Source organism: Dendropsophus ebraccatus, chromosome 11 (assembly GCF_027789765.1).
Source record: "Dendropsophus ebraccatus isolate aDenEbr1 chromosome 11, aDenEbr1.pat, whole genome shotgun sequence".
NCBI lineage: Eukaryota > Metazoa > Chordata > Amphibia > Anura > Hylidae > Dendropsophus > Dendropsophus ebraccatus.
In genome coordinates, this window is record NC_091464.1 from 30251418 (window position 1) to 30279404 (window position 27987).

At 40.6% G+C, this 27987-nt stretch overlaps 1 protein-coding gene across 1 annotated transcript in view; it reads left to right on the forward strand.

The window, feature by feature from the left end:
* Positions 1-27987, forward strand: part of ANOS1 (anosmin 1) — a 157363-nt gene that overhangs the window by 61051 nt on the left and 68325 nt on the right. The window contains exon 3 of the mRNA XM_069945364.1: positions 21880-21942. Within this exon, the coding sequence (XP_069801465.1) occupies positions 21880-21942 (63 nt within the window). The remainder of the gene's footprint in view (positions 1-21879; positions 21943-27987) is intronic.

Sequence of the window (27987 nt, forward strand, 5' to 3'; positions counted from 1 at the left end):
CATATATCTGAGCTAAGTTGTCTGCTCCTCCACCGACTTCACTTCTCATATGCATTATTGTTTGCATGGGTATTGTGGCTCTTTCTTTCTAAAGATCTCAGCACCAGGAATCTCATTAAATCATTTGTGTGTAGTGGTGTTGGGGGTTAGATGTCTACATGTCTTAGGGCTGTATTACACTGCCTGATGCCAGAATGAGCGGGCTTGCATACAGAGCCTTTTAGACAGCTCCATGATCGTGTGGCAAGGGCTCTATAGATATCTTTAGTGATGTCCCTGCAGCCCTTTCTTTGGGTACTCAGCATCAGTATATAGAAAATAATAAAGATGAAATAAGAGAAGAGATGGGTGCCTCCTGGTGAAATAACGTGGCAGACTAGTGTGTCTATTCCAGTGATAGATGGACGCACTCACCTTGGGGAGTTGTGCAAGTGATAGGCACAACTCTGCTGTAGGTATATAATGTCACTCAGACAAGAACCGCAGCTATCCGTTGGGTTGCAGCCACCGACGGTGGGTAGATAATAAAGATGTTATGCTTACCACTCCATGCTTTCCCAGTGTTCTCCTGCCTTGTCTCTGTGTATCCTGCTGACCACAACCACCACAGACGCTTCTTAATCTATGTCTACAGTCACAGCCTGCTTAGCCAATCACTGGTCTTAGCTCTGTCCCATTTCAGTGAGTGATTGGTTGAATGAACTGTCACTGTAGATACAGTTTAGAACTGTCCATGTTGGCTCCAGTCAGTGGAGGACAAAGAGACAAAGCTGAAGGACACCGGAGGAGTGTAGAGAGGTGAACATACATGTTCATTATTTTCTATATAGTGAATAAACCATAAGCTGTGCATCACCAATTAAACAGAGATGTGCAACCAGCGTTCAATAATTTTTTGATAAAAGACAATGATCAGCTGTTGGGCGAACAATTGCTAGCTCCTTAGCTGATAGTTGTCTTACACAAAGCAATATCTGCTCGATTAAGCAGATAGTCCTCCTGTGTAATAGGGCCTTTACTGCATTGGTCCTAAAGCAATGTTAAACATAATCCTAAAGATCTAGGAGATATAATATGAATGTGAATATACAATAGATATAATATGAATATGAAACTATGGCAACTGTGTAAATATTAAACAATGTAAATATAAAAAAAATAAAATAAAATGAAAGTGAATGGAATTTGTTCACTTAGCCAATGGGGTAATGGAACCTTGTCTTCTATTTGTACTGCTCAATGCAGCTTGTTGAAGGGTGACCGGTTCAATATGTTATACAGTATCTCGTAGAAGCATGTGTTCAGTGAGTGGCTTGAATTACAAGACCTGTCACTTTTATCAGAGAAGTAATGTTAGTTGAGAAGAGAAATGCACTTCCATATCATCCACGTGTCAGTAATAAATGACAACATTTTAATGAAATTACTTGCCAGATGATTTATCCTAACTCTTGCACCTTGGTTACAATGTGTATATGTTACCGATCCTTATGTGGTTTTAGAAATAACCTTGTTCTATTAATTATAGGCATAAGTATACTGTAAAGTATGTTACATTGTTTGACAATCACATAATGTCAGCTATACATCTGCCAGACGGATCATTTTTTAATGAACAAAGCCATTATGAAAATTAGGAGAAGTCTTTATGAAGTCTTTTCTGATGTATATAACTTATATCTGTCATCCAATGGACTGTTCTACTAACAGATGTAATAGGCGCCAACTTATCAGCTGTCCCTTTGCCATTTTTTTTTTCTTGCTATCCTTATGTTTAACAGTCTATAGTTTAGAATATTTGTAAAATTTTTCACTAGGATGTGTCAGATTTAATTTCTACAATCTATTTTACACTAAAATCTGTCAACAGTCAATGCCAGGCTAGCTTCTGTTACCATTGTGGTGTCCTTAAAGCGACTCTGTACTCACTGATTACCCCCCACACACAAACTACTTATACCTGCTTGTAGCTTATCTGAAGTGCTGTCTCCTGGTATGTTTGTCCCCTCTGTTTGTACTTTCTTTCGGCTGAAAAACAAAGATTACTAGAGTATATAGTGTGTCTAAGAGGCGGGCCGAGAGCGTTCGTGCCCAGGGGGAGCGCTGCCTGTGTGGTCTTGGGCTCGCCTCCCCCTGCCTTTCGTTCCGCCCTCAGCCCGCCCTCTGCACCATGGTTGCCGGGTCAGCGACGTTCCCGGGTCAGCGCCGCCTCTGTAGTGTGTTCCTGCACCGCCTCCCATGCCTGTGTGCGGCCAACCCGCCTCCCAACACCCCCACTCCTCTTACGCAGTTTACGTCCGCTTCCGAGTCCTCTTCTTGGCTTCCGTTGTGCGCAGGTGCGAACGTATACCGCGCATGCGCAATGACCAACTAGACCAGCTGGAGACCGCTTGCATCAATGCGCCTGCGCAGGATACATTTGCACCTGAGCACAACGGAAGCCAAGAAGAGGACTCGGAAGCGGACGTAAACAGCGTAGAGGGGTGGGGGTGTTGGGGGGCGGGTTGGCCGCACACAGGCATGGGAGGCGGTGCAGGGACACACCACGGAGGCGGCGCTGACCCGGGAACGTCGCTGACCCGGCAACCTTGGCGCAGAGGGTGGGCTGAGGGCAGATCAGCGCTCTGAGAACTTGGCAGTGCTCCAATTGACCTTACCATACAGAGCACTACATTAAAACTTTACTGAAATGGAACTGAGGATTAAGGGAAGAGAGAAACCTTAATCCTCTGCGCCCCGTGCGCAATAGAGAGCTAGATCTGCAGGTTAGACTAATCTAACCTGCTGATAGTTCCCTTTTAATAAATGTAAATTACAATGCTCAGACAGATCCAGCAGTACCCCCGAGGACACTGTTAATACCCAGTGGACACCACTGACACAATAGGAAAAATAACACTATGGTCTGCATAACTCTCAGATAAAACATGACATAATCTCCAGTGGAAGGTTCTTTAGCCTTTATGATGCCTTGGCTGTCCTGTAATAAAAATTCAGATGGCCTACAGTTCATATAAATGCACAACAATAAGAAAAACACTGCTGGCTGCTGGTTAAAGCACTCAATGCAGTAAAATCCTAGGTGCATTGCTCCTTGGAAAACAGGAATTTGCAAAAGAAGAGCCATTGGAGCTTCATTTAGGAGTCTCAAAACACAGGACTAGCCAGATATCCCTCCGGGAAGGACCCAGCCAAGGGTTTGCTCCTGTAGGGAAACCACCAAAACCACCATATTAGGTGGCTCTATAGGTCAATGTAATGACAATGGAAAAACCAAGGCCAGGTATCTATCCACAGACAGCTGTTTCTAGGTGTTGCCCCTCCTCAGTGTAGAGCAGGATTCTGGCTAGGTGGTAGCAGTGTCTAGTAAAGCCAACAATAATGTCATACCTGGTCTCATAAGTCTTCTATATTGATAGTTGCTCTTTACAGTGACTCTCTACTCTACCTACAAGAGGGGGGCACAAGCAGAGATTTCCCTCTGAGATTGGAAATAAAGACATGGGAAGGCCTGTTAGAATAATTGTATTAACAACATTTCATGTGATGCCATAAGAAGATAACAATCAGAGATGGATTTCCCAAAATTCATTTTGAGTTTGACACATTGGAATGGGTCACGAGATTCGATTTGGGCTAAATCAAAGCTGCACTGAAAAGTCGTCATGACAATCTGAATTCTCCTCTGTTTCAGGTTTTTTTTACATTTATTCTGTACAGTGTTGGATTTTCAGTGGCAGCTGCAGTGCAGTATGGGTTATAATGGGCAATGCAGGACATGTGCAGCTGTGTAGGGGTAATAGTAGCGACAGCAGGAGTAGTAATAGCTGCAGCAGCGGTGAAGTATGGAACTTGGTGAGAACTATGTGGATATATCTGGCTTTGTAGGGTTAGTAGTAACAACAGCAGGGGTAGTAGTAGCTGCAAAAGCAGAAGTAAAGGATGGAATATGATGGACAAAACAGAAGTTACGTGACTGTATAGGGATAATAGTAGTGGCTGTGACGTCAGTACAGTATGGAACACGATGAACATCCCAGAAGATATATGGCTATGTAATGCTAATAGTAGTGACAGCAGGGGTAGCAGTAGTACATTATGGATATGTTCGGCTGTGTGGGGCAAGTAGTAGTGGTTACCATTTTAAGAGTTTCCTTGGAGGCAAATCTCAAAATATTAGATACTCTGGATTAGCAACTTTTTTAGAAAATTCTGAATAAATTTGCTTTGTGCCAAATTGGTTTGCTCATCTCTAGTGACAATATGATCTAGCGTAATAAACTTGAAAGCATAGTTTAGCAGTGATCAAATGCAAGCTTTTTCAAATGAAATATATGTAACATTGCAGTAGAAGTCTGTCACATGTTGGTTGACCCTAAATTTTGATTGTGCCCCTATACTGCATTTTGACCTAGTATTTATAAGAACCAGAATTCTGTAGAATGTGTAGCTTACATTGTAATAATATTAGAAGTATTTCTTAGAGGTGCACTGTTACCGATGTAGTCATGGTCCATTGAACACAGAAATGTTTTGACTCCAATTTATGTGCTAATTGCATGAACTGTATTATTACTCCTAAAACTATAATTTTGTAAATTCCATTTAATTCTTCCTATCTCTAATATAAATCCTAGAAGAAATATGTAGGTATTTCTAAGCTTTACCTCCATGGAGCCTCCATCCAATTAAAAGTCTAAGACTTTTAACCTGAATGGGAACAGGAACACAATCATTACTCTATGAAAAGCGTCAGGCATACAATAATACCTGAATTAATCACAAGGATCTACTCTGTTCTAATTAATGCTACAACTGGGCTGAAATTCCCTGATTTCTTTACGTTTGATTTAACATATAGTGCATTTCATTTATTTGCTATAATAATAGCTGATATTTACAAAAGGTTGACGTTCTGGCATTCCTCCCATTATTCCTGACATTTTTCGGGCCACCAAACATGCTGCATCATGAAAGTCTTTTGAGGCATTAACTAGGAAACAATGGCATTTTATTATTGGGTGAATAGCAAAGAGAAAGCCTCTAGGCTATGGTAGTCTTTTAATATGGGATGTATCCTTCGTGTAAGGATGTGTACTCAAAAGACAGATAGACCATTTAGACAAATTGGCAATTCTATGACAATAGAGGTCACAATCTCGGTTTTGAATAACAAATTTTACTAATTATAACGATCAAATACTTACTAAATTTTCTTAAATGCTACTTACATATTGTTACATCAATATAATACATTTCCATGGTTATTTACATTCAGTTCAGCAGATGCCTAGATTTTGCAACCTTAATACAGTGACTGAAATGCAAAAGCAACATTGTAATTTTCATATTGGGACTGTATTGTCAAATGTCAATGTTATTTCCCTACAATATCCTAATAGGTATCATCTATCTACAATAGAAGGGATTACCAGCTGATCATAGGGGGTTTTACAAATGGGAACCCAACCAATCCATAGAGCAAAGGGAAGATGCATCTAAGAATAAGCATGTGGCCAGCCCTCCTTTCATTCTCTATGAGGCTTTTAAAAATGAAATTGGCAATGTTCAGAAGCCCCATAGGACATTATTTAATTAATTAAATTATTTATTTATTTATTTTTGGTGTCTTTAAGCAAAATATGATTTCAATAGAAACAATATCTAGCTTAAACCACTGCTGTCGGAGCCTTAAAAGGCCAGTCTTAAAGGGGTTCTTCACTTTGTACAATTCAGTATCACCCTGCTGGGACCCCAAATGCTAATCTATACTCTCAAGGCAAAATTGTCAGACTTTAAAGAAGCATAATTTCTTTTATTTGTCCTGATGCTGCACACTGGCACGTATACTAACCAGCGACGATCATAGCGTTACTTTGTTCCGCAGTGCCGTTTAAATCCCACGCACATTCACGTCACTGCTCTTCTGGCCCCTCTTTTATGAACGACGCCGCAGGGCCGGAACGAAAGCGCTCCGCGAGACACCAATCATCGCTGGTGAGTATTCATGCCAGCACGCAGCAGGGGCACAAATAAAATAAATCTCCTTGCATCACTACCGCAGGGGAAAATAAACAATACATTACACAGTGCCTATTCAAATCTATGGGATACTTGTGCAATGCAGGACAAATTACGAAATGCTATTCGTAACTGCTTTCCTGTTCTCCTGAACATGAGGACTACCGTCTAACTAAACATGTGAATTGGATCCTACCGACTGGGTTTCACATATGTGTTCAATTAGGCAGCTCCACAGCCCACATTCAGATTCCATATAAAGCAGAAATGAACACACTTCACACAAGTTTATGATTTTCAATTGCTTATGACTTCATTTTTCATTCATATTTTTCAAGGACAATTACATGTCTCGCAATTAGTAAAGTCAATTAAACGTTACATCACCCAGTGGCAAATAGTAGCAGAGTCTTTTAACATGCATCCTTGTTCAGCTTGTAGCCATCAGGACGCAGTTCCCGAACGGGAGTAGAAGCCCAACTTCCATGAAAAGTACGCAACGTTTCAAGAGCAACAGCTCCCTTTGTCAAGCCTCAGGCTTGACAAAGGGAGCTGTTGCTCTTGAAACGTCGCATACTTTTCATGGACAACCATTTAAAAAAATAAATAATTTCAAATAAAAAAATAATCCAATAGGAAAGAAATAAAGATTTAAAATCAAATACATCCTTATTCAAACCACAGGGGATCCAGACGTTACACAACCTACAAAATCTACTTCCCTAACAAGGCAGACGCAGTAATTCTAAACACATATGCTTTTCTGTGTCATCTCATTTCCTTTTTCTTCCGGCTGTTAGATTCCCTACATAGTGTCAAGAGTCACCAAGACCATTCGTGTATTAATTACATTGACTTCAAATGTCCTGCCATAGCTAAACATTAAGTGCAGAACACGATGCTAAAAATTGTTCGAGGGTTACCCCGTGTCGTGTTCCATCACCTGGGGATAGCACAGCTTCATTAAATAAACCTAATACCATTTTTAGATTGCTCTCAGCTTTCTAGACACCCAGTTAACATTTAAACCACATTGCAGTCATATCTACATGCATCATGTTCTTAGCTATTGATATACAAGTGGATCCAGATTGGATCTTCTTGTTGACAGAGTGACTGGTGACATTGGTGATATGATATGGTGTTGACAGAGTCAGAGTTCAAAGGCATGGTTGAAAGTTGCATTAAGCACGTCTTATTAAAATCAGCCAAATAGCCTCAGGGGCACGTTAGCAGTTCTAAAAACTGCAGTGAAAAATTACCATCAGCTTTATAGATGGAGGTAGTCAGAGCAGAGAATGGTAACGTGATATAATGTTACCAGACTAGAACACGTTTTGCTTAAGCCCAATGACAGGGATTTCATACCATAAGTGGTATTAAAACGTAACCGTATATTATTTCGATTACATGCAATTATGTGTTTTACCGCTGATACGGTCCATCTGGATGTTATAAAATTTTCTGTAAAAGCTCATCATGTTAGGCTATTGCATCCACTCTGACGAATGAAGGAAGAGAGGAGATAGACATTTGGTCTGGAATCTTTGCATGACTGGGAAAGCTATTAAGATATGTTCACACTGCGTATTTCTTTTTAAGCCACCTTGAAGATCTAGTCTAAGGTTGAACCAATACTATAATTTTTTTTTACGGATAACTATTAGAATAGTGACTGTATGTATGTAGCCACTCAGGTGCAGAAATGACATTGTTAAAGGAGAAGTCCGGCAATTTATTTTTTTAATTAAAGTATTGTATTGCCCCCAAAAGTTATACAAATTACCAACATACACTTCTTACGGGAAATGCTTATAAAGTGCTTTTTTTCCCGGCACCTAATACTGCATCAAGGCTTCACTTTCTGGATAAAATGGTGATGTCACGACCCGACTCCCAGAGCTGTGCGGGCTGTGGCTGGTGGAGAGGATGATGGCAGAGGGATGCTCAGTGTCCCCCCAGTGCCCTGTGTCTCTTAGTGTCCCCCTGCCATCATCCTCTCCAGCAGCCACAGCCCGCACAGCTCTGAGAGTCGGGTCGTGACATCACCATGTTATCCAGGTAGTGACATCACAATTTTATCCAGGAAGTGACATCACCATGTTATCCAGGAAGTGACATCACCATTTTATCCAGGATGTGAAGCCTTGATGCAGTAGTAAGTGCAGGGGAAAAAGCACTTTATAAGTATTTCCCGTAATAAGGATATATTGGATATTTGTACTTTTTTGGTGTTTGGCAATTGAAAAAAAAAAAAAAATGAAAACTGCACCAATTTTTACTCAAGGCTTATTTCGATACAATTTTTCTACCATATTACAGCCACAATCTAAGGACCTGAACTGATGGCTTTCAGATCACTTGGCCCATGCTAGGCCATGACTTCTAATACAGACACAAAAAAAAAATCATATGTATAGCTGGGAACATTGCATGTATAGCTGGGAAAATAATTGTAAGGTTTTAAAATGTGTCCAATTATAAGTATTGATGTAACAAACCTGGAAGATCTAAGACATTTGGCTTGCACTAAAATATACATTGGGATTTTTTTTCTTCCCACATATAGAAGAAAGAAGGTCCCCAGATGTTTCATTCAGCCTTTAGATGATATACAGATACAATGCATACTAATACCCCTCATTGTATACTCAGTCAATAAGCCCCATGCAAATTACTTCTCCTTTAGGAGGAAAAGAGCCTGCCCTCTAGTGCCACCTATTGGCGGTAGCTTACCTTTAAGGCATCTGATTTGGTTAATAAACCTATTTTTTAAAGATTATTTGAAGGTTTGAGCATCATTTGCACCCTCCCCGTTACTTTTGGCATAGTTTCAACTTTAAAGTTACTAATACTGCAATATGTTTATAAGTAGAACAACTTGCTCAAATAACCCAACAAATAATAGGTGTTTGCAGTGATGTAAGGCTTTGATCAGATGTGTATTGTGGACTAAGTTTAGAGTGGAAGTCAGATGATGGAGACCTCTGACTTATCATAAAGTCTGCAGTGTACAGGATGGAATATCTTACAGCTGTTTGTATCCTCCTTGTTTATTGATGTACGTAACTTTATGTGTATATGTGCACGTATTTGTTTTTAGTATGTCTTCATTATTGGGAACAATATTGGTGTAAATGCCAGGGATCTACATCACTACGTTTCTCAGGGAAGGAGACAGTAAGAGCTATTTTAACCCCGGGTCAACTTAAAACAGTGGGCAGCCATGTGTAAGGGTACTATTACACGGAGTGATTTTTAACGATTAATGACTAACGATAAACAATCACAAACAAGATTGTTTATCGTTAACCTGAAATCGTTCACTATATTACACAGAACGATAATAGTTACGATCATTTTTTACGATTGTTATTGGGATCGTTACTATGATTGTTTATTCCTTCTGATCCCAGCCAAACAATGAACAATGTGCAATTACACTGAACGATCAGTGAAAAAATGCGGAACTTGAGCGAACGAATGTGGAATTACAGCGAACGATTAGCAAACAATTAACAATAATTTTAGGTTCAGATCTAAATCAACGCTCAACGACATACGAACGATTTCCTGATCGTTGCCTGCAATTACACGGAACGAATATCCTTTAAATTTGACCGATATAACTATTTTTCGCACGATAATCGTCCCGTATAATAGGGCCCTAAGGGTATTTATACCAGACACGCGGTTGCCTGATCCAAGGATGTACAAGGTGTTGGGCTTACTGATTTTATGGGCTTGGAAATAAAGGACACATTACAATGCAGATGCTGATCCTGAACTTTATTGATTACATATCGTTGAGCGCTGGATCGTGCTCAGCAGTTGCATATTGGCGGTGAGCTGGCTCCTTTGAACTCTTTGACTTATCATGAGATATAGTACTGTGCAAAAGGTTTAGAGAGGTGCAAAAATATTTGCGGAAAGTAAGATTGCTTTCAAAATAAAAGATTATTTTTATGACCATGATGCAAAGTGAATGAACAGGGGAGAAATCTAACTGAAATTACTGTTTTGTGTGACCGCCCTTTGTCTTCAAAGCTGCATCAATTCTTCTAGGTACTTATACACAGTTTTTGTAGGAATCCGGCAGGCAGGTTGTTTCAAACATTTTGGAGAACTAACCCCATATCTTCTGTGGATGTAAATTTGCTCTAAAACTTCGTTCTCTTTATGTAATCCCAGACAGACTCAATAGGGCTCTGTGGGGCCATATTATCAGTTGTAGAACTCCTTGTTCCTCTTTGTGCATAAGATAGAAACCATGACTAAACTCCCGGGGAACTTCCCTCAAAGAAGCCTTCTTTCCTAAGCAAGACAACTAGTATCACACCAATGCCTCTGACAACCACTCATAGTTCACCCCCGCTGTCCAACGCCCCCCCCCCCTTTTTTTTATTCTTAAAATTTGCTTCAAAGATGGCTATTCAAATATGCCTATTCCAACCTTCTTCATTCCCATATACAAAACCTCCAATGGTGGTGTGAACATGGCTTTAAACCAACATTAGTGTATCCCAACAGTGAAAACAGAGGAATTGGCATATATTTAAATGTTTTAATGTAATGTTCTGATTTCCCTTGGGAATTTTTTTTTTAAACTTTCTGTAGCCTAAAATTCTCTAAATCGGTTGTTTGCTCTATAAAGTATTTTCTCTTGAAAATGGTTATGGTTTAGTTGTTTAAAAGCAATATAGGAAAACTCATTTTTTTATCGATGAGTTATGACGCATTGGTATCTTAAAAACGATAAAATGTCAGCACAGTTTGTTCGGTTGTGTCTGCATTAACGTCGTTTTATTGTTCTGTCTGGAGAAAGCCATAACATACACATCCTTCATTTCAACTATACAGTGGACTGCTAAAAATACTCTCAGCCTTGGCACCGACTCAAAATCAACCAATCAATTTACAAGTACTTAGATTTCAGATAGTATCATCTAAGTTTTTGAGTGTGCAGAACTGTGTCCTGAGAATAACCTCCAAATTGCCAAAGTAATTGAATTAAAACATAGGAACTGAATCTAGACCAAAGTGATTTGTCAGCCAAAAAGTTCCAGGTACTAATTGCTAGTTTCCTTTTGTTTTTGAAGATGAAGTGAAACCTTTGGCATTAGGTGAGCTCACATGTGTGTGGTAGTGTACTGTAATTCCTTTTCTGAAATGTCAGACATGCATATTTCCAATGAGGTGGCTGAGTCTAATCTTACAGTTGAGTAGCCATATACTGATATAGCAAAAGGCTAATTTTGGTGAACCTCTGTACCAAGACAACCCATTCACTATGGGGGTGGGGGGTGGGGGTGGGTGGGAGTGAATAATTGCAGCTACAATAGTGGGAGTGTGATAGGGTATAGTTTCGTTTGGTTGCAGTTGCTATTACAATAAAAAAAGTGGGGGGGGGGAGTGCAAAAATAATGAGAAAAAAATAATAATTATAGAAATAGTAATAAAATATAGTAAATAAAAGTGCCAAAATAGTGACAAAAAATATTGAAAAAAAAGTTTACAAGGAGGATGCGGCAGCACTTGATTGCACCCAGGCCAGTATTGTTGAGAAGAGACAAGTTGAGAAGCCGGAGGAGGCAACGGTTGATTGCTCGCCTCTCAGGCCAATATTGTTGAGAAGAGACAAGTCGAGGAACAGGAGGAGACAGCAGTAGATTGCTCGCCTCTCAGGCCAGTATTGTTGAGAAGAGACAAGTTGATCAGCAGGAGGAGGCAGCAGTTGATTGATTCCAGTCCAGTATTATTGAGGAGAGGCTACTTGAGGAGGAGGCAGCAGTGGATCGATTCCAGGCTAGTATTATCGAGGAGAGGCTACTTGAGGAGGAGGAGGCAGCAGTTGATCGATTCCAGGCCAGTATTATTGAGGAGAGGCTACTTGAGGAGGAGGCAGCAGTTGATCGATTCCAGGCTAGTATTAACGAGAAGAGGCTACTTGAGGAGGAGGCAGCAGTTTATCGAGGAGAGGCTACTTGAGGAGGAGAAGGAGGCAGCAGTTGATTGATTCGAGGCCAGTATTATCGAGGAGAGGCTAATTGAGACGGAGGAGGCAGCAGTTGATCAATTCAAGGCCAGTATTATGGAGGAGAGGCTACTTGAGGAGGAGGCAGCAGTTGATTGATTCAAGGCCAGTATTATCGAAGAAAGGCTACTTGAGGAGGATGAGGCAGCAGTTGATTGACTCAAGGCCAGTATTATCAAGGAAATGCTACTTGAGGAGGAGGCAGCAGTTGATCAATTCAAGGCCAGTATTATGGAGGAGAGGCTACTTGAGGAAGAGGCAGCAATTGATCGATTCCAGTCCAGTATTATTGAGGAGAGGCTACTTGAGGAGGAGGCAGCAGTTGATCGATTCCAGGCTAGTATTATCGAGGAGAGGCTACTTGAGGAGGAGGAGGCAGCATCAGTTGATCGATTCCAGACCAGTATTATTGAGGAGAGGCTACTTGAGAAAGAGGCAGCAGTTGATTGATTCCAGGCCAGTATAATTAAAAACAGACTACTTGAGCAGCAGTAGGAGGAGGCAGCAGTTGATTGATTCCAGGCCAGTATAATTAAAAACAGACTACTTGAAGAGCAGGAGGAGGCAGCAGTTGATTGATTCAAGGCCAGTATTATCGAGGAGAGGCTAATTGAGGAGGATGAGGCAGCAGTTGATCGATTCAAGGCCAGTAATATCGAGGAGAGGCTACTTGAGGAGGAGGCAGCAGTTGATTGTTTCAAGGCCAGTATTATCGAGGAAAGGCTACTTGAGGAGGAGGAGGCAGCAGTTGATTGATTCAAGGCCAGTATTATCAAGGAGAGGCTACTTGAGGAGGCTACTTTTTTGCTTGTGGCTATACGCAGTTAACGGCACCCAGCAGAGCAGCAACGTCTAGCGTCTCCTCTCTGTCACGAAATAGTAGCTGGTTCAATGCTACGTGTCCTGAGAGACTCTTCTCACTTTTCTCTCCCTATTTCTTTTTTTATCTCCCTATCACTCCCTAGATATCACAATTTTTGAGTTAGATGCCTATCTATCCCTCTCTCTATCTAACTCTTGATTTCTCAGCCTCTTTCACTATGTATGGGCTTATCAAGCTTTCCCTGGATCTTGCAATTTTTTTTTATCTTCCTCTCTCCTGCTTCTCTCACAAACAATATATACTTCCTCTCTATCTCTCCCTGTACTTATCCAGTTGTTTTGATATGTAATCTATGTGTTTTCCCTCTCTGCCTAACGTACACCTCCTCTCTCTCTGCAGTCTAGACACACAATGAGAAAGAGCATGGACGCTCAGGCACTTCCTGTTTAGGAGTAATAATTCCTTATATCCTCTTCCATTCTATGAAAACAATACAGTTTTGCAACGCCGTTGCGATTTTAACGAGCTTCGTAGCGAACTTTTTGCAAAGTTCGTAACGAATCTGGTTCGTAACGGTTCGGTTCGCTCATCCCTAGTTGAAATGAAGCATCAAGTAAATCAGGTAAGGCCCCATGTACATCATGTTTCAGATCTCTGTCACTGGTATATTTTGACCTTCAAAAGTTCCATTATGCTTTTATATCCGACAAGGAAAATGTATACGCTTAGACCAATCATAATCACTGGCTGACTATGTTGGCCTACTAAAACTATGGACAAGCCCTGGGTACACCACAGTGTATATTGGAATAACTTAAATGAAGGATTTATCACAATATATAACAGTGATAGGACCCCAAAATATGATATGAATAGCTCCAAATATCCTGAAAATTCCAAAGAACCTCAAATGTTACTGCAACTGCAAGGGCCTTATGTAAACCATAGTGACAATGGGGAAGTAATTTGAGTGCCTGTATTTTTTTTTAAGGTTGGACTTCTTTGGTTTGCTTTCCTTTGCTAATGGCTTCTATACAATATGCTCTCTTTATAATTACATTTTCCTTCTTTTTGTCTTTTTGACAAGAGATGAAAGGTGGATGCATACACAGAGAATATTGACCTTTGGCGTGACACATTGTTGTGGGTCACATGGAACCATTAGTAATGTGGATGATAGAGGAGCAATGGGTGAAAGTAACACATACTTCTGCACATCAGATGTGTTTTCCAAACTCATCAAAGTTCTTCGCATTAAACTTTGCGTCCTCTTCTATGACTAAATTGCAGATGCATATGTCCATCTAGCTTACAACTCTTCTGTCTCCTTTAGATAAGGTTCCATGCAGTAGACAGAACACCTAAGCAAGTAGCAGCAAGCGAGGTGTCCATAGGAATTGAAGTTCAACAAAATAATAGGGTTCCGGAAGGAAAGTTTCTCCAACTTTCTCTGCTCTCGTAATTGCTATTATTCTTGCCACGGGGAAAGTTCTCAGTATCAGTTGAAAATGTTCACCTGCAATCTGGTGACTTATTCTATGCTAGAAATATGCATAAAATAGTTCTGTCTAGACAGCGGTGATCACATACTTCAAGTCTGCATTTAGAAAAAGAGAGGCACATGAAAAATGTAAGCGCTATGTGGCTCTAAAGATTAGGAAGTCAGTAGAGGCGAATGGCTCAGACTGAGAATGACATGCTCGGGTGAAATCTGGGGCACAATTAATCTTTCTTGAGGGTTTTCACTGTCAAACCAACTGGACACATTGGATAAATTCAGCTATTACTTGTAACATGTCACCTTTTTTTGCGGAGTGACAACATAATATAGGACCGTTGCCCAGACCAAAGAACAATTTTTTTTTATTTCAACTTTTTTGCCAGTCTTATCCAATGGCCCTACCAGGTATGGCAGCTCAGCCCTATACTGTGTCATCAGCAATGACATATTATTTCATTAAATTACTTTCTCTAGTAAATCTATGGAGCCTGTGTCCTGGAACAAGACAGCAGTGAGATGAGCAAAATAGCACTCGACCAGCCCATTCCAGTGATTTATACCCCCAGAATAGTTTGACAGCTCACTGTAGTATAAAAACAGAAAAATGCAACAGCAACCTGCAAGTGTTAGGACTTAACATATATACTCCTTCCGCTGTACACACAATAGAAAAAACTCCTATAAATAAAGACCTCTCTTGAGTTAACACTAAAGGCCCTTTTACACAAAGCGATTATTAACCTAATTTGGCTGATGACGACCGAATCAGCACGATGTCGGCTGATCTTTGCCTTTTACATGGTGAAACACAAACAATCAGCCTGTTAACAATCTGCTGCTGTCACTCCACTGTCTCCTATGGGCTGCCCAGACGATCACCCGGGCAGCCCCTCCGCCCCCCCCCCCAGCTCTTACCCGCTCCTCCACCTGTCGGCGCATGTAATAACTGACCTGACAGATCGGCGCTCGCTTGCTCTCCACATTGCCCCATGGCAGGTAGGTGAAGTACAAGCGAAAAGGAGACAGCTACACCCCTCACATATAACACAATAAATAAATGAAAACGGCCAGCAATCAAATGCCTCTGTTCACACTATGCAGCTTCTACTGTTCAACTGTTTTTTTTTTTTTTTTTTTTTTAAATAATCTCTCTGTGGTATGTGAAGCATTTTATGAAATGATAATATCACCTTAAGGCTATGTTCACACAACTTCTTTTATTTTATTTTTTTTTGGAGGGGCAGCATTTAACGCCAAAAGACGGATAATGACGACTGCAAATAATGATAAAATAAAATGGCTGTCATTTCCACGTTGTCTGAACTTAGCCTAAATCAAGTTTTTATATTAAAGATATCTTTCTGTACTTTGTATTTTTATCTTTTCTATACTAAATATTTTTCTTAGTATATGTGGTATAAAATAAACCTGAAATTGGGAAGTTTTCATTCCGTCTATTAAGCTTATTAAGTGACACTTCCTGTTCTTAAAAAAGAAAATAAAAAATCAGTAGCCTCCTCTTTATAATCACAGGCAGAATTAGAGTAAAAAGGTGACACCAGTAGATAGATAAGGCCATTCACAATAGGTCATGGTCACAGATTCCCTCACTGCACAATTATCCCTGCCCAGGTCACAGAGCATGCCTAGAAAACTATGAATCGGAGAGAAATGAATAGAGACTATTGTTGCCTATATCCATATAAATTTCTGTAAAGCAGACCTCTAAACGCTGTTAAAAGTAAAATGGCTGTCCCTATTAGGCTATGTTCCCACTGCGTACAGCTGAAGGCAAACAATGGCCGTTGTAAACCAATACACGGTAATAATGTTTATGAGCCTTAATTTTGGCCATAATTGTACAACGGCTGTAATTTAGTGTTAAACAACGGCTGTTCACTAAAGAACAGCCGTTGTTAGTATGCAGTTAGTATGCAGCCTACAATGGACTGGAAAAAATGTTCGTTATTTGTCTCTAGTCAATTTGGTGATATATTGTCTTTAGTATATAATTAGGCAACAATATCATCAGTCCATGGACCCTGTTTTCTAGTCTTGGTCAGTATTTTTATGCTACATTTAGGTTAAAAGTAAGGGCATTACATTACATGATTTCTACAATCCCTCTTTTGCCCTCAGAAACTTTTCCCATTTTCCCTCCTATCTCCCACAGGCCACCCAGTGAAAGCTGCCTCCTCTCCACTCTTCATTGTTTGGATCCTCATTAATAATTTACCTTAGTGTCACATCCTATCTGCATTTTTCTGTTTACCCTTTCGCTGATAACCCCGTGGGAATCTTAATGCTGACTAAACAGCTTATTCCCCCCCCCCCCCAGTATGAATATGTGCACAACAAAATTAAAAATAATTGACATGTCTCTGGCCTTCGAATATATTTTGTGTGTAAATTTTAATATATTAGTGCAATGTGCTGACTCCGGTAAGAAGATGCACTTTAACTGCTTTGTGCTTTCAAGCTGTAAAAACGTTAATTATGGTAAAGTGCAAGTGTTATTGGAAAGGGCCATTGATCTCATTTTATGATTTTCTGCTGGGAAATTTGTAACAGCGAGAAAATGGGTTTAACCTGCTGTTATCTCGTGTTGTTTAGTAAAAGATGTTATACTGGCAGAGACACAAGAACCGTGCCTGTCTTATAATAACATGTCTTTACAAGTATGGTAACATGGTCATCGGATAACAGGCATTCAGATATAAGAACATTGTAACCGCCATTAACCCTTATATGTATATCATGAGAAGGCTCCCTGTCCTGCATCCCTACATACATTTCTGTGATCATAAAGATCCCAGGAATCATATACAAATGTGATTGATAACCACTCTACATCACTAACCAGAATTTATTAAATCTTCATTAAAGGGGGGCTCAAAAAAATTTCTAATTCAAAATTTTCAAATTGCTGCCATTGCTGCTCTCTGCTGCCACCTCTGTCTGTAACAGGGACTGTTTAGAGTAGGAGAGGTTTTCTATGGAGATTTGTTAAAACTGTGAGTTCCTGTCATGGACAGAGGTGGCAGCAGAGAGGACTGTGTCAGACTGTAAAGAATCCACCACTTCCTGCAGGACATAAAGCAGCTGATAAGTACTTGAAGGCTTAAGGTGACACCCTTTCAATATAAGAATTTCTCAGCACCATTCTTGAGCTTTATTCTCCCCTCAAAAATGCATGTTATTGTTGGTGGAGAGTGACATATGGGTCAGGCTTCAAAGCCATTCTGACCCACATCCCCACCCACATCAATGCCGTAGGCAGTATAACTTTCTGACACCTATTGATGTAAAACATTTTTTTCTCTGGAGTACCCCTTATATGTTATGATCAATGTAGATAGCAACTGTGTTAATTTGCTATCACGACTTTCAGCAATTTTAGAATATCACATAATAGTGATATTAGGGGCTATATCCCCACTATGTAAACGCAATGGCTGTCTTTTTATAGAATTTTTAGTGATTTTTATTTTTTTCTTCAATTTCTATTTTACTATCTATATCTAGCATACAAAAGCAGCCGGCACTGTAAATATCATCTCTCCTTCAGTGGGCAATCGCCCAGTCTTGACTAGTAAATTTCTCCGCTTGTGCATTGCAACAGTGAACATAAAATATATATGACGGAAAAAAAGTTTGCAGCACTCACCAGTTCAGTAGTAACTTATTTTATTGTCCATATCCCATCAGAACATAAAGATGGCCACTATTGTTTCACTTTACAAATGCTTCATCATGGCTACAAATCAATTGTTGCCATTTTTATGTTATGATGGGATGTGTATAATAAAAGAAGTTGGTGATGCAAACTTTATATATATTTAAAACTAAGCTGAGGCTTCCTGTTCTATACAGAACATTCCCGGCAGTACCTTTGCTACCACTACGGTCAGCAGTGCAGTGAAAGCTGGCACCAGTATATAGGTAAACCAGGCACACTAAATAGCTGCCGTTAACACCTCAAACCCTCCCCCCCCCCATCCTGCTCAGCTATCATGCTCACAAATGGGTCTGGATATGTTCATTACGTTCATATCCACGAGGCGTGCCTTAATTCATGTCACAGCTTAGGCAAGATGGCAGCCCCCATCATGATGTAATACAAATAGGGTGGGGGAAAAACCTTGAAATCTGCCCACTGTAATCAGTCAATCTGCTGTACGGTATTCATTGTTTTCTTTGATGTAGTTCTATAGTGCTGAAAGCTACATTAGACAAAACTCTTTGTTATCTAGTAGAGTGGGGTCTTGAGTGGGTAATTCTCCCTTTATCAGCTAAACATGTGTGAAACTTGTGTGAAATAGACCACTCCATTAGGGTATGTGCACACTGAGGAAAAGGTGAGAAATTAAGTGAGGAATTGAAGAGGAATCCGCTCTTATTTCAGCTTGAAATTCCTCCCGTAAAATATGAACAGAGCAATGTCCCATTGTGTTCAATGGGATTTCCACTCTGTTGTTCTCACTGCAGAATTTCAGAGCAGAAATTTCTGCCGCAGATTTGCTTTCTGCCCAAAGAATTGACATGTCAATTCTTTGGCCCCATTCACACTGAGCAAGAATAGCGGGATTCTGCTTTGAGTGAATGAGAGGACGCGCACTCCTCCGCTGCCGCCGCTCTCCGCTCATAGAAATGACATGTCACTTCTCTAAGCGAAGAGCGGCGTCAACGGAGGAGCGCGCCCTCTTAATTAACTCAAAGCAGGACACTGAGCATTAAGAGCTCCGCCGTGGAATTCCGCCGTTCTTGCTCAGTGTGAACGGGGCCTTTTGGCAGATGGGGGCTTAAATTCCGCTTGCATTCTGCCTGAATTCCACTTGAATTCTGCTCAAATTCTGCTTGAATTCTGCTCAAATTCAGCTCCTATTCTGCCAGAGCTGTATAGGCGAAGAATTTCAAACAGAAAACTTTCCTTTACATGTCCTTGAGAATTCCTTACTGTGCACATAACCTTCAATTGCCTACATTTAACAATATTACAGCTTTGGACTATGTTCACACAACGTATTTTTCATATTTTTGGTTAATACAAAAAAATACATTGGCTTGCTGTCTATGGGGTCCAGGCACATAGTATACGCGCCGGCCTGGACCCTTAGCGGCGCCGCAAACAACTGACATGTCAGTTCTCTGTGTTCGCTATTTATTGAATAGCGGCCACAGAAAGCCTGTGTCAGTGCACACTATAAAGCGAGCGGATCCGGACGCTTGCTTTATAGTGTGCTGTGGGGAGTTCTGATGCAGGCGTGCACTGATGCGCCCGCATCAGAACCCTGTGGCCTAAAAGATCATAAGACCGGTACTGCAGTACTGGCGGGATGATCTTTTTAGAGACCGGCCGCTACGTAACACGGCCGGGTCACGTAACGGACGGTCTCTTACACCATGTGAACATGGCCTTGGGGTGAATATATTAGATTTAAAGGATCCTCTTGCCTAGAAATATGATCCCTCAGTGAGAGCATCACTGCTTCTCAGGATAAATATTTAGGTTATCTTCCACTCATGGCCTGATACTAGTATTTGTTTTTGTTAAGTATTGGAGACGTCACTGTCACCTATGTAGGATATGCTGACATCAACACATTGCCAAGTGATTTCCTTCACTGATGAGTGTGTGACTGGAGGGGGAACAGAACATGCTTACTCATTTACTTTATTTGCTTGTAAAAGGATCTTTTAACTACTAATTGACAGCTGAATGCTAAAATAAACTTTAAAAAATCTTGGTTATAGCTTCTAAAGGTCTCCATGCATATCACTGTTCCATAAACTACTCCGAGAATATGTGAATCCTTTCCTTTAAAAGTCCTTCAAAAGGTTTTCTCACAGTAGTCATTTATCACCAATCCTGTGGTAATGTAATAGATGTTTCATCGTTGGGGGTCTCTGTGCTGTAAACCTCCCTGATCGCGGAAACAAGAGCGCCCTGTTCCTTCTTACTACATGAGTAGAGATGAATGAACCTCCCAGGATTTGTCTGAGGTCCAATTTGGAGAATCAGGAGTGCCCTAGTTAGCTTGTGATTGTCCAAACAAACTATGTACAGGAGCAGTGACTTCTGTCAAAAAAGAAGTGCCTGCTCCAATGCCGAGTAATGCATGTAGATGTGTCCACTCGCACTCACAGACTTGTGAAGGGGTTTAAGTCTATGGAACCCAGACTACAAAACAGACCATATAAGTGCAGGTCTTATTTATTTCCTGATCCGGACTGTAAGCAAATAATGGTTGCATTGGCCCATAGACTTTAATGTGTCCATCATTATGAGTATGAAATCTGGCAGCATTGTCGATTTCTTCTAAGGCACTCAATATACAGGATCAGGGAGGTTTGCCGATTTCTTCTAAGGGACTTGATTTACATGATTAGGGAGGTAAAACATCCAAACTGAATTACAAAATGGTCTAACAAATGCAATTTTTTTTTATTTCTATGTATTTCCTCCCCTTGATGATAACCTTAAATGGGAACAATGAAAACAGTCCTGTAGAGCTCATCTCTGTTTCAAAGAGCCCTATAGACATTAAATGGAGTGGCAGGATGAAAGCTTGAAATTCAAACTGTAGTTGTGTAGTTAGGAAGAACGGGGTGCTTAAGATTCCCATTATAATGATCACTGGAGCTGAAAAAATATCTGCAGCACTCAACTTATTCATGAAAAAACTTCATGTGCACTTTTATTCCATCAAAGAAGAACGTGACAAATAATACAAATACGACAAATGTGATGCCTCATTTGTATTATTTGTCACATTCTTCTTTGATGGAATAAAAGCGCACAAGAAGTTTTTTTATGAATAAGTTGAGTGCTGCAGATTTTTTTCAGATATTTAGCAAGCTCGGGGTTGGGGCTATCTGCTGGCCCCAGCCTACTACGTTGTAGTGCTGCTTCATTACACTTTTATTATATCTATCTATCGACAGTATCTTTCTGTCTGTCTGCCTTTCTTTCAATAGGAAATCCCCATATAAATTCTATTTTCCCATAAGCATTTCAAAACCTAAATTGCCTAGTTCCTTGTATGCTTCTGGCATCAATATATCTAGGTATCATATGTTTACAGACCATACTGCTATTACTGGAAACATATTGTCAGCTTTCTAGGCTATAAATAATTAACTGTGTGAATTAGAAATTCAGGAAAACTGTGCTAGAATTTCACAAGGATCCAATTTCCATGAAATTGAAAAAATATCAAACAAGCTTTATGTATAACCGGCTCGATATTCCCTGAAATAAAGACACTGTGGGTTGAGAAAATCCCAGATATTACGCTGTGCAGACTTCTCGGTTAACAGGAGTCAAAGAACATTTCATGACAGACTACATGTCACAATACACGAAATATTGTTATATTGTTATGTCTGCTACTTTTGTTTTCTTCCTTGGTTGCTGTTTTACATTCCCAAGAAATAAAATTAAAAACAAGCTGCAAAATTACAACCATTTGACTAAATGTTTGTTTAATCTTTCAACAGTGCTTGGAACCTTGCAAAGAATCCTGGGATTTGAAAAAGAATAGCTGCCAAAGTCTCTGTGAGGTATGTCTGATTTATTCTGGGCATGGAAAGGCGTATGCCATGTCTTACTTAGTGACTTTATAACAGTCTAAATGAAATAAAGTATGGAACCTTTTTATAGCTCCCTATAGGACACAGAACACTGTGGAGGAAGGAAAGATTCTTACATCCATCCTCTGTGCCTTTTCCACAATAATAAGAGATTAATTCATATGCAAATATGTTGTTTTGGTGCACTGGGGGCGGGACTACCACCTCCAGTGCACCAATTCTCCAATTGGCTGGCCGAGGGGAAGGGGCGAGCTTGATCAGTAAGTAACTTACCTTCATCATCAGCATGCCATGCCCTATAGGGAGCTGTTAGCAGGTTAGATACTTCTCATTTTTCCTTTTGAAGCTACATTGTATTAGTTTTGAAAATGATCATACACATCAGATAAAATGTGCCAATGACACTCGGTTAATCACTGTACGCCAGAAAAAAAAAACTTAAAATGCAAAACTGGTAGCATTATTTATTACAGTGATAGAACAATGAAGTATTTATTTCCATCAGAAAATAGAAAATATGCCATGTGAAAGAGAAAATTTGGTAACTGCCTCACCGAGGATATTTTGTCTTGCTGAGTCTATATGGCTTACTACTTTTAGTAATATCTTTAAAAATTAATACAATTTACTATTTAAAGTTACTAGAAGATAATCTTGTCCCCCCATAAACATGAAACATGTGATGGGCTTATGGCATTCCTATGTGATCAGGTCCTGCTGGTGCTCTATTAAGTCTACAAAGGTTGGAAATCACAGTCTTTTATTCTTCTCTAGGAGAGCGCTCCTATAGAGAGGCATATAAGGCAGTGACTTCCAGCTCTTCAAAACAGACTAGACTGTAGACTTCAGATAGTCAAAGGAAAAGTCGGGGACGTGAATGGTGTTGGAATTGAGAAATAATGGTGTGCCATGGAAATGTGACTATTCCAGTTGGCTGCCGGGTGGCAATAAAATAAATAAATAAATAATTGGTCTGGTAAATTGCCTTTGTCATTTAACAAAACTTTTGGCATGTTCTATTTACAAGGCAAAAGTTTTAATTGGTCAGGGTCTGGTTGTTCAGAACCCCCCCCCCCTCCTCCCCCAATGAAGCGTTCAGATGTACTTTTGTAGGAGACAGAGAGCCTTTAGTCCTTAAAATTATAATGCAGCATTTTCCTTCAATTGGAAATACTGTGACTGCCATATTACACGGTCTTCGGCACTGGGAAAGAGAGCACCAAACTGTCAGCTCAGTGCTCGCTTCGCACACACACACACACACACAGCAGGAGAGGGCACCCTAACAATCCTTAGATTGTTCAGGTTGACCATTGAAGTCACCGTTGGTCTGCTGCCGTCGCTCCTATTGCACACAGCGGTGTTCTGCAGACCATAGTTGATCTTTCAACATGTTAAAAGATCACAATCAACTGACACCGTGCTTGTGGGTGGATTGTTGCCTTTCAACATGGGCTATTACACTAAATAATTATCGTCCTGAATAATCGGTCATCAGCCAAGTAAACCTAATAGCTCAGTTTAATAGGGCCATAAATAATAGCATGCTGGAGAGTAAAACACACAGCTAAACGCTTCTACGGGCTTGTTCTAATGACTGGTGGAAGTTGAAACACCCAAACTGTGACTGATCAAAAGTTTTAACATGACTTGACGACATGTCAAAAATTTGGTTAATGATTGTGATACCTTTACTCTTGTAGTATTCTATTCATCTGTCCCATCCATTCATTAGGTTATACATGGCATACTCTTGAAGCGAATGTACCATCAGGTACAGCTTTTTTCTACATTACCCGGTCAGCCTTGAAGCAGATATCCAAACGGTGTAGTCCTTTATTCAAAAAGTCGCCTAGTTCTCATGCTTGGTGCTGTTCTTCTCCCATGCACTGGCCTGGCTGTATGCACTGGAGGCAGTCCTGGCACCCCCAGTGTCCAATATCCCCTCCCCTCTGCAATGCACCTCTATTGATTCTAATGGAGGCACAGAGAGCAGGGGATGTTAGTTGACCATACATATGTAAAATAGCTGTCACATAGCTAAACATTTGTTGTCCAATAGAGATGAGTGAATACGATTTGATAGAGTAGGTATTCGATCGAATGAATACACATTCCAATACCCTGTGTGTACAAGTGACTTATAGTGTCTCTGGTTTAGACCACTAAGGGTATGTTAACCTTATACCTATTGTGCCAGTAGCCCAGTAAAAGGCACGTCATACCTATTGTGCCTGAAGCCAAGTAAAAGGCAAGTGATACCTATTGTGCCAGTAGCCCAGTAAAAGGCATGTGATACATATTGTTCCAGTAGCCCACAAAAAGGCACATCATACATACTGTTCCAGTAACGTTCGTACAGCATGATGCGTGATACGCGCTAATAACATGACGCTCTACATGTATGTAACGATGCGCCAGAAATACGAAAAAAATGTGTGAACATTGCTGTAAAGCGTTCGCAAATATTTTTCCTTCGCAACTGTGGAGAGTGGCATTTTACTGCAATTTTGGGGTGTTGGGTGCACCCAGGCATGCTCCCCCTAATTTCCCAGTGTCATTTTGGAGGTGTTCACATTGTTCGAAGTGGTCGAATTTTGATTTCCAAGTGAAGTGCCAAGAATTTTTTCTCCATAGACTATAATGGGATCGAATATTCGTTCGAGTAGTCGAATCTCGGTGCCTATTCAATTCGAATTCTCAAAAGTCGAATATTTCACTACTCGGTCATCTCTATTGTCCAAAAGTTATGTCTTCTTATACTCTCATACCCATGCACTTTTGAATGAGCATACATGTGGGGAGAGGAGAGAAAACTACTAGCAGACAAATCTTTTAGCAGATTATCTCCCTAAGGATCTGGTAGTTGAAACCCTAATGGGCTATCCTTCTCTCCTATCGGGAGTCAGGAGACAGTCACAAACATTAGAATCTTAGCTGGTTTTGCCAGAATTGGTAGGGTCATGTGACATGTATTTACTATGTTTGGCAAGATTAAGAAAAAAAGCAGGATGATACCTCATAAGAATCAAACTTCAGGGAGTTTATTTATGTGAATAAGAAGAAATTTCACAAGATAAGCCTTCTCTTGTATTTGTATATGAATAGTGACAGTTTTTTGTGTGTCCTAATTGGTGGCAATTGAAGACAGACCTGGCATATTATGTCTGCCAGCAGACGGTTGCCGTGCAGCTGTAGACTGTGATTCTGGGTAAATCTGAAGTGTCTTACTAATCAGTAATTGAACCTAAATTTAGAACTTCAAAGAATAGTAATGAAGAGCGAAATACTTATAGCTCAGAAAAAAATAGCCGCAAAACAGAGCAAGGGAGTTGAAGGCCCGGGGGCGAATGAGACCCCGAGGGATAATAAACCATTTTAATTAACTAGCTGCAAATTTGCAACTCACAGAAGACAACGCTTCTCTTCACATGTTCAGTGCTTTTAAGTGAACGCTATAATTAAAGGGCCAGTACTGTAAAAACATGCTGCATTATATAAAAAGCACTGTACAAATAGCACTGACACTTAGGAATGACTGCTTCAGGAGCTTATCAGGACTGGGGGCGATCAACAAAAGCTTTTCATCGCAGTGGAGGCATTTGTCCCTAAGCACAACAGACTTCCTGTCAGATAAACTAAGCCTAAAATAGCTCATAACATATGGCAACAGCTTACGTGAAAAAAAAAATGGTGACAGCAACTACACATCATGTATATTAACCTCTGGTATAAAAACTTGTGTGTATATATGTTGACAGAATGTGTCTCGAAAACACGACATCATGAAAACACAAAAAAAAAAAAAAGACCAAAAACGCTGCATATGTGTATATATCATTAGCCATTGTTCTATAAAATCAGTTTAGTGTCCACTATAGTGCCCGAGGCGATACAGAAGAACCTACGCAGCACATCGGCAGAAAAGGCAGCAGCTACTTGACTCATAGCAAGGTTGAGAAAAGGCTCGAGTTGTTGTACTTTTCATCATAGAGGGACCTTTAAAAGACTACCACATTTTACCCCTCCTATCATACACAATGACAAAGACTCCCCTCTAACATCAAACGCATCCTCCCCAACCCCCACTCTTCTTGACCTTTTCCTTGTTGCGCTCTGGAACGCACGTGCTGCATGCAACAAACTTTCATTCATGCACCAACTCTTTCTTTACCACAACTTATTCTTCTTAAGCCTAACTAAAACATGGCTGATGCCTACTGATACAGTTTCTACAAATGTACTGTCCTATGGTGGGCTCCAATTTTCTCATAACCCTTGCCCTGGCAACAAACAGGGTGGCCATGTTTGTCTGCTCCTATCGGACAACTGCTCCTTCACCCCATCTCCTCCTCTCCCTACCCTCACCTCCTTTAAAGTTGACTCCATCTTTATCTACTCCATCTTCAACCTCCAAGTGGTCATCATTTACCGACTACCAGGCTCCGCAACTACCTTCCTTGACCAATTCTCTACTTGGCTCTTGCATTTCCTCTCTTTACAGGCATTTCCACCATAATCATGGGTGATTTTAACATCACTATAAACACATGCCAAACACAATGGTCCTCTATGGCCATTCACAAAAAGGGTCACACACTGCACCATATCTTTTTCCACCTCTGTCCCATATCTGACCTCACTAGCACACCTCTCCACATCTCTGACCATAACGTCCTAAAATTATCTTCTCTCTTTTTTTCTCCACTGCCCCCCCCCCGCACACAAGTCTAGAACCTCTCCCAGCCTTGCAGAAACCTTAGACATCCTCACTAACTAACCATTCCACCATCACTCAAGAACTCCTTTCTAAACAACTCTCCACATCGCACCACACTACCTGAGCACCACAATTCCTTCCTTCTACAAACCCTTTCAACCCTTTGTGTCACCAGCTTGGCCCTCTCCTAGATCTCCTCTTTCCTCTCTCCTCTTTTTCAACATCCTCCTCTCTGGCCTTCCATCTAACACCATTGCTCCCCTCCAGCCTATTCTCAACTCTACTTTCTGACTAATCCACCTTTTCACTCACTCTGCCTCTGCATTTCTCCTCTGCCAATCCCTTCAATTGTTCCACAGTGCCCAACAAATCCATTTTAAATTGTTGTCCATGACATACAGGGCAATCCACAATCTTTCCCCTCTTATATACTGAGATTCTGCTACCTTCCCTCACAGAACCTTTGATCCTCCAACGACCTCCGCTTGTGCTCCTCTCTTGTTTGTACCTCACACAAACTCTGGAACTCACTACCCCCACAAATCTGATTTTATCCACCATTAAGACCTTCAAATGTAACCTGAAAACCCACCTCTTTAAATTAGGGTATAACCAATGATAAATCTACTCCACACTTTTACTAGCTTCCCTTTACCTTCTGTCTGATTGTAGATTGTAAGCCGTCATGAGAAAGGTCCTTTTCCCCCAATTTACCAGTCTGCCATTTACCTTATTCATGTAATGTGTTTTGATTTTGTAATGTTCCTGTTTGTCACCCTCCATCACTTGTATTGCACTCTGGAATCAAGGGTGCTTTAAAAAGAAATAGTAATACTACTAACATCAAGAGGGGTATCACTGTGAACGTTGCCATAATACGCTATCATTCTGTGTGATGATCATGGTCATATTAACAACTGCTGCTGCCCTAGGCACTAAGCCTGAAGACGCACCATCTTCACGCACCGATTGGCCTTGCCAGACCTGACCAATACCACCATCCCCCCCATCCCCCCCTGGAAAAGACAACAGATTAACTGGCAAGTCTGAACAGGAGGTGGGAGACTAAAAAAAAAAAATAATAAAAAAAAATGTTTTTTCCTTCCCCTGCTCCCTGGTGCTGCCCCCCTGCAAGGTGCTGCCCTAGGCACCGGACCACGGGTGCCTAGTGGTAAATACGGCCGTGGTGATGATATAGAGGCCTGCTTTAAATTGATGTGGGAGATTGTGTGTTTGGTCTTTAGCAGAGGACACAGCATATAGTAACAATCAGGGGTGCAGAGGTTCTAGTATGC